The following is a 10348-nucleotide window of genomic DNA, read 5'->3' as shown; positions in this document are numbered from 1 at the left end:
TTCATTTGAATCTGCTACTTTTTAAAAAACTACTAAATTCTGTCACCCAGTGGGTGGTCTGATTTTAAAATTTCAGACCTCTCTGAGAAAAATTCCCTCTTAGAATACGAGGTGCCACGCCCTCCTTGATTTGGGAAAAAGAAGTACTTGGCACGTGGGCTGAGGGGATCAGTCAGTCCGTGATCTCGAAAGCCTCTGGTCTCTGAAAAGTTATCACTTTGATCCGAGGCCTGTCTGTCAGCTAGTGGGCAGGACAGAAGCTGTGCGATGGCATCCATCTTTCCCCCCATTCATTATCCAGTTATTTTTTTCTTCACTCCCTGCATCCCCACCACCATCACATGCCAGCACACACATGCATGCATGACAGGTAACCTGCTCCAGCTGTGCCTGCACATTCAGCATGCTGTCATCGGCAGCTTTCTCATGAGACCATGCAGGGCCATGGCCTGAGTTAGGACATCTCCGAGAAGTGGCTGGGAGGGGCGGGGCAAAGGAGATGCGGGTCGGGACCAAGTGACTGACACGTGTTTGTTATCTGTTTCTTTTAGAATATTTTACCCCTAGATGATGGCTACGGTTTCTCTTCTTCCCCTTCCCCCGACTGTCCTACATTTCCAATTTTTTTAAAAAAACCAGCCCTGGCCAGTGTGGCTCAGTTGGTTGGAGTGTCCACCTACGCACAGAAAGGTCTTGAGTTCAATTTCTGGTCAGGACACATACCCAGTTATGGGTTTCATCCCTGGCTGGGGAAGGTATGATAGTGGGGGGAGGGGGGACTACACCTAACTCTAAAGATAACTGAGGGGAGAAAAAAAAAAACACAAAAAAATTGAAAAATACAAAATCACAAAAAAATTGAAAAATACCAAAAATCACAAAAACAAAAATGGAATGAAATTCTTAATTGTTCAAAATGTAGTGTGACGTCCAAAGTAGACATTTACTTCTTAATTGTTCAAGATGTAGTGTGACATCAAAGTAGACATTCATTCCTGAATTGTTCAAAATGTAGTGTGACATCAAAGTAGACATTGACTCCTTAATTGTTAAAAATGTGGTGTGACATCCAAATAGGCATCTATGTAACAAGTGACTGCTGTCGGTTTACTGTACCAAAAGTTGGCATTTGAGAAGTAGTGACAAGTCCTTACTGAACAACTGTGTGCTAGATGCTGGCCTAACCCTGCCCTCTAACCCTTGCCTGCTCTTCTCTGTGACTGTTCTGCAGTAAATACAATATTAACATAAGTGATAAATAAAACTTCTCTGCATGTCTCCGCAGTCCCTGTCTGTCTTCTGTCTCTCTTCTTTTGTCTATCTGTCCCCATAAAAGCACAAAGATGGAGAACCCCCACCACTGAGGCCCGGGGAGGAGGGGGGGGGCCCTTAGGACCTGAGCCAAGCCCTCTGCTCCTCCATGGGGGCGGGGAGCGACCATGCCCCCCGTCCTTCAGCCCCAGAGTTTGAGTGTCACCTGGAAAGGAGCCACCTGAGGGTTTTACTCCTAGTCTTGCCATCGAGCTCAGCTCATTAAGCGATAGTGAGGGTGTCGGCAGAGCCTGCCAGCCCCCAGTGTAATAGCTCCGTCTACATAGTAATTGCTCGGATGGCAGCCTTTGATGTTGGAGCGTTACGCACCCGAATTAGGTTTCGGATTCCTATTTTAGCGGCCTTATACTGATACACTCCCACATCCACTCACATTCGCAGAAGGCTGAACACGTTCTCAAAATATCCGTATTTTCAGGCGGGAACTTTCCCAATTATCATACCACTCCTTAACCGGAAATGGAGCTGAGTGAGCCTGGGCCTGGAGACAGTGTTCTCCGGCTCTGGGCGTCCCGCCTTGGTCCCCAACAGCTCGTTTTAATTACTGTGACACCAAAGGAGGGGGTCCTGGCTCTCGTTGCCATGGAGATGGGGCCTGTTTCTAATGGACAGAAGTGAATTTGTCCTGTGGGGTCTTAGGTGAGCTCGAACCCCTAAATAAGCCGGGGGGCAGGGGTGTCAAACACGTCCTGTTAAAGCGCCGACGTCTGCATACCGTACCCCGAGTCTGGACGTCCTGGTTGCAGGAAGGAGCTTCAAGTTGCACAAACACACACAGAGGGTTCAGTACTCCCAGTCCCCTCCCTGCAGGGTGGGCCAGCGGCCCGGGCCCCCGTCCCCGCGTCTCGGCCCCCAGAGTGCAGCTCAGGCTCACGGCCCCGCCCCCCAGGCCGCTGCCGCGCGCAGCCCCTCCCTGCGAGGAGCAGGGTCTCCAAGGCCAACTGAACAGGAAGGGGGTGACTCTGGGGAGGAGGCACCATGAGCTCATTCAAGATGAGAGCCCACCCCTCACATGCAAATGACCAGGGAATACGGCAAGGCAGACAAGACCGTGTTCTTGGGGGCAGATGAGCACACGGCCCCCTCAGCTCCCTGCCCCAGGCCCCTCCCTCCCACACTAACTGGCGGACTGGCTGCTATTAACCCCTTTGCGTTTCCTCTATTCGTGTTCTGTCCTCTCCTCCTGCGGGTCACCACCTCCATCCCCTGACTCTGGGCGAGGCAACCAGGTGAAGGCTTCAAAGACAGGAGATCTCAAGAGATTCTTTTAAAAGTTACAGCAGGAGAAATAAGCTCTCTCCCTTCTGCGGGACTCAGACTACCTCTCGGCCTCAGTTTCCTCCTCAGTCATGTCCCTGGGTCTAAGACCTGCCCCCCAAGCCCAGAGGTAGGGTTGGGGCAATGGACCTGGCACGATTTATGCCCCAAGCCAGGGGCCCTTTCCCCTAAAAGCACGCGGGTCCAGCCTCCAGTGAAGGGCAGTTTTGGAAAGATAGCATTTTAATTGACTTAATGGGGTGCAGGCTCTGCAGGGGGGTTGGAGGAGGGTACCCAGAAGCCCAAGGGCGTGGCCTTTACCAGCAAGGGAGGACGGGATCATTCCACACATTGATTTCCCTCCCGGGGCTTTGCCCCGCCCTGCAGTGTGCTTCGCCCCTCCCCGTGGGGTACACACAGCTCCAGGTGACAGGCTCCCCTGTGGCAGAGCCACACCTGTGTCCTGAGGAGCACATCTCCGTGATTCTTGGGGAAGAGTTAATTCCATAAGACCATTATGTAGATCCCAATTAAAATCAAGAGTGTAAAGCAACAAGGCTTCTAACTTATGTCCCGCCCCCCAATGCAAAAGTCCCGGGTCATAAAAGACTTCTGGGGCAGTCTCCATCCTGTCCGCATCAGAGGCTCAGCACTAGCAACCAATCATTGCTGTTGGCTGCAGTGACAGACACAATGACTATTTAAATAAGTAAACAATCAAGCAAACAAGTCAAGGACCGGGGGCTGCAAAAGCCCTGAGGTGGGAATAACGGGCTACCTCCTTCAGCCACTGCCAGTGGGGAGGAAGCCCCAAGTGGAACCATGAAACTTTCTCCCTGGCCACACAATGCCCCCCTCCCCCCCCCCCCAGCAGAGATGCTAACACAGGCCGTGCTAGTGTGTGGTGGGGGCTTGGAGCAAACAGAACCACATGTGAGGGGAGTAATGGACAGGGTACAACCTCTGGTACAGTAGGCCTTGGTCACTACCTAGATGCCAATTTGCTGATGAAGCCCAATCGGGCATGGCCTCCAGGCAGAGCTGGGAGGTGGCCATTTGAGACCACCTTTATTCGGGACCCTCCACCCACTCCTTCAAGAACAGAATACTATCCTTAGTGGAATGTCTTGACTAAAACGGCCCTGTTAGGCAACATGATGCCATATGATTTTTTTTCCTTTTCAATCCCACTGTAGTGAGAAGGCCACCAAAGTGCAGGACATCAAAAACAACCTGAAGGAGGCCATTGAAGTATGTGCTCGGTTCTTTCTCGTTCTGTTAGCCCCCCTGTCAGACAGAACTGCCCCTGACCGCCTGCTAAATCCCTTGCAGACCATTGTGGCCGCCATGAGCAACCTGGTGCCGCCCGTGGAGCTGGCCAACCCCGAGAACCAGTTCCGCGTGGACTACATTCTGAGTGTGATGAACGTGCCCGACTTTGATTTCCCTCCCGTAAGCCTTGCCCCGCCCCCAGTGCTTCGCGCCTCCCCGAGGGGTACACAGAGCCCAGGGGACACAGGCTCCCCTGCGGCAGAGCCACACCTTGCCCTGCCGAACACATCTCCGTGGTTCTTAGGAAACAGTTAATTCCATAAGGATCCTTAATGTTTAAAAACGAAAAAAACAGTTGCCCTGGCCGGTTTGCTCAGTGGATAGAGCGTCGGCCTGCGGACTGAAAGTCCGGGTTCATTCCAGTCAAGGGCACACATGCCCGGGTTGCAGGCTTGATCCCCTGTAGGGGGCGGGCAGGAGGCAGCCGATCAATGATTTTCTGTCATTATTGATGTTTCTATCTCTCTCCCTTCCTCTCTGAAATCAATAAAAATATATGAAAAAATAAATAAAAACAAAAAAAAAACACTAAGAATCACTAGGGCATGGCTCAAGATGAATGAGCAAAATTCTGTCACCCCTTGTAAATCTTGGCTCTCCCATCCCCACAAGTACCCGCCACACCAACAATCTATGAGAGAAAAAGCCAGGAGTTATGTCACCCTTAATCCCTGTGTGCAGGCTCCGCCTCTGACGGCCTCTCTTGTGCCCCCTGCAGGAATTCTACGAGCACGCCAAGGCTCTGTGGGAGGACGAGGGCGTCCGAGCCTGCTATGAGCGCTCCAACGAGTACCAGCTGATTGACTGTGCCCAGTAGTAAGTGACCTCGCCACATCAGCACGACACGGGCACACACTGAGGAAGTGGTCACAGTCCACACCAAGGCGCTTGTCAATGAGCCCTGCTGGTGGTGGCCGGCCAGCCGCGCCCCCTGCATGCAGAGTGCTTCTCAGTCACTTGCTTTCAAAGCCTTTAATTGCACTTTTTAGTGCAGTGACATTATTTTATATAAATAATTAATGCCTGTTAAAATGATCATTATTAGCAATAAGGCGACATTTATAATTAATTAGCTTAAAGTCATTAATTGGCTTGATCTCCAGGCATTAGGTAGACAGGGCAGCTCTCACACTTTGGATAATGTAAAAATATTTTACTTTATTGCTATAATTTAAAAACATGACAAAATGATGCTGCCACCCACCTTCCACCCTCCCCCCCACTCCCCCTCCTTGGTAGCTGATAATTGCTTTGCTATTGCAAAGGGTTTAATAGACAAGCAAGTTTGTATATTTTCACAACGGACAGAAAAACAGTCCCATCTTGGCCAGTCCCTGCGACCCCCGCCCCTTCTTCAACAAAGCCCCTGATTTTCCCAAAAGTTTGAACTAAAAGCTGGAAGTGCTAATTATAGTAACGAAAAACAAATGGAAATCCTGGAATTGTTTCTGATTGTGCCCTGGATCCAAGTCAGAGGACAGGTACGGCCCGGAGTGCGCCCGCCGAGGCGGGACAGCCGCGTTAATAGCAGTTTAGGCTGCTTTGTTGTGTTTTTTTAATCTCCCACCATCTTACAGTTTTTCCCTTTTTTTCTTTTATTTAATTCTTTATTGTTGAAAGTTTTACATATGTCTCCTTTTTCCCCCATTGACCTCTCCCCGCCCACTCAAAGTTTTTCTTTTTAATGCAACATTAAAGTACTCCTGCAATTTCAGAAGAAAGTGGCAACATCCCCAGTTTATGGAAAGTTTTAAGAAACTCGGGAAAAAGAGGACATAGCTGGTAAAATGTCTTCCCTGGAGGAGGACCCCAAAGCCCTGGTTAGCACTGACCAGTGAGCTTCTGTTCCACGGCCTTCATGTTAATTTAAAGTTGAGGTAGTGGTACCTTGCCCATTTCTTAAGCTGCCTGTTTTTATTTGTTGAGCTGGGGTTTGGCCTGGCCCTGCTCCAGCTGTCTCTCTCACAAGATTTGGTGCTGCTGAGCTATTTATAGAGCTGTGGTTCTGTTGCCATGGCAACACGCTGGAGGCCAGGGCGGCTGGGGAGCTATTTCTGGACTGGTGCTGTAATGTAAGACTGATTGGGCAAGTTAGTGTATCCTTCCAGCCAGACTAACTCTAACCTGGTAAAAAGGAAGGGGGAAACTTGCAGAACTTCTTTAAATAGACTTTCCCCCCTTTGGACTTTCTTTTCTGATTAGCCACTTGCAGCACTTCCAATCACCCCCATCCCACCCCCCCCCCCCCCCAAAAAAAAAATCACAAAGCGCTGGGTTTAACGAAATGTTAATTAAATTAATCCAATCTTTCAAAAGTTATTTTTCCTGTCGGTGTTTCTAGTTGAGCAACACAAAAGCAGTAAGTTCAGCTGGGGAGAGAGTGACCACTAATGGGAGTCCCTGAGACCCCAGCCCCTGCGCCTGCTCCCGGCCCTGTCAGGACCCACAGCCTGGGTGGCCCTGAGGTTTTTTTAAAAACTTCAAATTTCATATCTGGACTGTTCTATTTCATGGACCAAACAGACCGGAAGGAAACTCTGTGTGTGTTTCCTGTTCAGTGTGGTCAGGGCACAAAGGGCCCCTGTGTGTCAACCTCTTTTGTTCTCTTTCATTATCGAGGTTCTTAAAAGGTAGGAGGAAGGGATACCCCTTCTGAGTAACTCAGACATTTCACTTTCATTCGCTTGTGGAGGAAACCCAAAGCGGGAGATGCGAAAGTATACAATTTTCAAATTACCCGCTGATTTAGTCAAAGCCAAACAATTTTACATTTAAAATGTTTTTACTTAGATATTGTCAAAGGCACACAGTCTGCTAGGCCTGAGTTCAGACTGCAGCTGTAGGCCAGGGGTCCTGGGAGCCCAGTCCTGGTTCCCAGGTCTACTGGTCAGAAAATACATTTATCTTCAATTCCGTTTGCTCTAACCGCTCTAAGGTATAAGCTTCAAGCCATCAATGTAACCAATACAAGCAGAATTCCCATTGATTTAACTGCGGGGTGATCATTTCCATTAGCTTGACTTGGTATAGAGGCGGGGATATTGGGCAAATTGGCATCACACTCAACACCCCCCTGTGTCCTCCTTTCCCTCCCAGCTTCCTGGACAAGATTGATGTCATCAAGCAGGACGACTATGTCCCCAGCGATCAGGTACACACGTTCTCAAGCTTTCAAGAGTTTTGCGCTAGATTGGCGATTTTTAACATTTCGGTTGGCTTTGGTGAGACCCATTGACCTTGGTTATGTTTTAGGACCTGCTTCGCTGCCGTGTCCTGACTTCTGGAATCTTTGAGACCAAGTTCCAGGTGGACAAAGTCAACTTCCAGTAAGTGAATGGGTTGTCTTTCTGATGAACGGAGATAATGGTGTCTAGCCCTTTAGAGTCACCAGGGGTCCTTTCTCTTACAGCATGTTTGACGTGGGCGGCCAGCGTGACGAACGCCGCAAATGGATTCAATGCTTCAATGGTAGGGAAGCTTCTCCCCTGCCCCTCCCCTGTCTGAGGGCTTTCTGCTTTGGTCACTGTGAAGGTCGGTTTGCTTCTGACATGTTGCCTTGCTTTCTCGCGCTGAAGACGTGACTGCCATCATCTTCGTGGTGGCCAGCAGCAGCTACAACATGGTCATTCGGGAGGACAACCAGACCAACCGCCTGCAGGAGGCGCTGAACCTCTTCAAGAGCATCTGGAACAACAGGTGGGTGGAGCAACCCTCAGGTCCCCTCCCGGCCACGTGCCCCGGAGGCCTGGACTGATGTCCAGCCCTGGCGTTAGAGCAGAATCTTGTCCAAGTCCTTGGGAAAGCATCTCAAGCCCCTGAAGGAGATGCTCTTCTCCTGGGCTTAACCCTGCCTCCCTCTTGTCAGATGGCTGCGCACCATCTCTGTGATCCTGTTCCTCAACAAGCAAGACCTGCTCGCGGAGAAAGTCCTTGCTGGGAAATCGAAGATTGAGGACTACTTTCCAGAATTTGCTCGCTACACTACTCCTGAGGATGGTGCGTGACCCTCGGCAGTTCGCTGGCATATTCGTTTCTATATACAATCATGTATGTGCTAACAAAATACTTATATTCTTCCTAGCGACTCCCGAGCCTGGCGAGGACCCACGCGTGACCCGGGCCAAGTACTTCATCCGCGATGAATTTCTGGTGAGTAGACTGTCTTTACTCCTCTCTCTGATTGCTTTTATTCTTAGGGATGGAAATTAACTGAATTCTACACGTGGGGATTAAACTATCCAGTACTTCCGTTTCATTTCATGGGTTGCCCTGTGAATTTTAGCTTTTGTGCCCCTTGACTTGGTTTTGTTTTAATTAATGTTAGTAGCTGGTCAAGGATCCTTGGGGGAGTTGGGGGGGGGAGGGTGAGTTTGTGCAGAGGGGGTGCTAACCGAGTGTCCCTGTCTGTGCCACAGAGAATCAGCACTGCCAGTGGAGATGGGCGCCACTACTGCTACCCCCACTTCACCTGCGCTGTGGACACCGAGAACATCCGCCGTGTGTTCAACGACTGCCGCGACATCATCCAGCGCATGCACCTCCGTCAGTATGAGCTGCTCTAAGAAGGGAACCCCCAAATTTAATTAAAGCCTTAAGCACAATTAATTAAAAATGAAATGTAATTGTACACGCAGTTAATCACCCACCATAGGGCATGATTAACAAAGCAACCTTTCCTTTCCCCCTTGAGTGATTTTGCGAAACCCCCTTTTCCCTTTCAGCTTGCTTAAATATTCCAAATTTAGAAAGCTTAAGGCGGCCTTCAGATAAAGAAAAAGAAAAAAAGGCCAAAATGGTTCCCTCTCTCTTTAAGTAACTAAAATTAACAGCAGCAAACAGAAATAAAAGAAATAAATGAATTAAATATTGTCTTGTGCAGCATTAAAAAATCAATAAAAATTTAAAAATAGCAGTTCGGGACTCCTTTGACTTATTTGCGGTTTCGAGCAAACGCCGTTGTTCATAGCGTTGGTGGTGATGAAAAGTTGGGAGGCCCCACATTGAGGTGACAAGGCCCCAAGGTTATAAGTGGGTATAAAATTTTGCCACTTTCTTAACCTAATCTTTGGGTTTCTGAAGGCAATTTGCAGAAAATACAAAACATCCACCCCATCCTCCTCCCAAACCCATACCCTATAAAAACCATTAGGCCCATCAATAATTCTACACTTTGATCTTTGCTGCCCTATCCAAAGGTTCTACTAACTTACACTCCAGTGTATCTGTTGACCCAGAATCTCCCCAAAACAGGTGGTACCAAGAGCTATCAAATAAGTAGATTTGGTATTAAATCAACTAGCTAGCCATTGGGGAAAATTTTAAGCTGGATCTCTACCTCATTCCATACACAAATGAATGAGTTACATGTTTAAATATAAAAAGATACTTTAAAATGGCTATTTTTACAATTAAAATCTTGGTTTCTAGATTATAACTCTAAACATGTCCTAAGATCCAAAAGCCCTAAGTGGGGGAGTGAGAGGGGGAGGGAGGAGCCTACAAAAATTAAAATCACATATAATAAAATATGAATGGGGTGGCGACTGGATAAAAATCTGTAACAAAGGGTTAATTTCCCTAATAAGCAAAAAGCTCTTAAGAATTAAGCAAATCCATCACAAAAATGGGCAAAGTATATGAACAAGCAATTTGCTTAAAAAAATATCAATAACATGGGGGTAAATACGGAACCTCAGTCATAAATGAAATGCAAATAAAACCTGCGCCATTGTTGGGAGGGGGTGGTTGTCCACACTCATGGGCCCCCTGAAGCCATGGTGGGTTGGTGCTTGGACCTGGGGTCCACTTGGGTTCCCTAGTACTTCATCCCCAGGATCGTCCCTTAAGCATGTGGTCACCCATTGCGTGACTTCCCAGGTGGTGGGAGCCACAGCATCAAGCATTGCACCTGAAACTGCCTCCAGCGTCAACCACTGCACCCTTTGAGACTGCCCCCAGCATCAACCATCAACTGTTAACACATTTCTGAAACTGGCCTAATGAAACATTAACCAAGTTAATTCTGCAATTCAGGCCAAAAACCCACTTCCTGTTTCCCAAATCAAATTAAACCCAACCAAATTAAATATCAAGCAAAATGAACCCCAAGGAGGGCACAAAAAGTACCAAATATACCATTTCCATAAACCTTCTCAAAGCTTCCTATGAAATATTCAGTCCACATAAAAATTGTGTGCTTGCTGTGTAGACTAAGGTATGAAACAACAAGCCAGACCTGTCCACAAATTCCCATAGTCCCACAAAGCACTCCAAATAAACACAACTAATTAAAACCCGGAGCCAGCTATCAAGTGTAAGCACGAGACCAGCCCACTCCCCAAACACCCACCCAAGGAAAAGGCTGTGCCAACAGAAAACATAGGTTCAACACCAATCCTGTAGCTTCTCTTTCAGGATGGCCACCTGT

General features: G+C 48.3%; 1 protein-coding gene across 4 annotated transcripts in view; it reads left to right on the top strand.

The window, feature by feature from the left end:
- The window catches only part of LOC102774843 (guanine nucleotide-binding protein G(s) subunit alpha isoforms short), a 78570-nt gene extending 69798 nt beyond the window's left edge, over positions 1-8772 (top strand). For 2 of the 4 annotated variants that reach the window (XM_015560730.1, XM_006758823.2), the window contains exons 4-13: positions 3790-3840; positions 3922-4041; positions 4640-4737; positions 7018-7072; positions 7174-7247; positions 7331-7389; positions 7497-7617; positions 7787-7917; positions 8003-8070; positions 8337-8772. In XM_015560730.1, coding sequence (XP_015416216.1) covers positions 3790-3840; positions 3922-4041; positions 4640-4737; positions 7018-7072; positions 7174-7247; positions 7331-7389; positions 7497-7617; positions 7787-7917; positions 8003-8070; positions 8337-8483 — 924 coding nt within the window. In that variant the 3' untranslated portion in view covers positions 8484-8772. Of the gene's footprint in view, positions 1-3782; positions 3841-3921; positions 4042-4639; positions 4738-7017; positions 7073-7173; positions 7248-7330; positions 7390-7496; positions 7618-7786; positions 7918-8002; positions 8071-8336 lie in introns of all 4 variants that reach the window. The other 2 variants (XM_006758824.2, XM_015560729.1) reach the window with 2 other exon arrangements.
- The last annotated feature ends 1576 nt before the right edge of the window (positions 8773-10348 follow it).

Source organism: Myotis davidii, unplaced genomic scaffold (genome assembly GCF_000327345.1).
Source record: "Myotis davidii unplaced genomic scaffold, ASM32734v1 scaffold75, whole genome shotgun sequence".
NCBI classification, from domain to species: domain Eukaryota; kingdom Metazoa; phylum Chordata; class Mammalia; order Chiroptera; family Vespertilionidae; genus Myotis; species Myotis davidii.
This window is presented reverse-complemented; position numbering and strand designations above follow the sequence as displayed.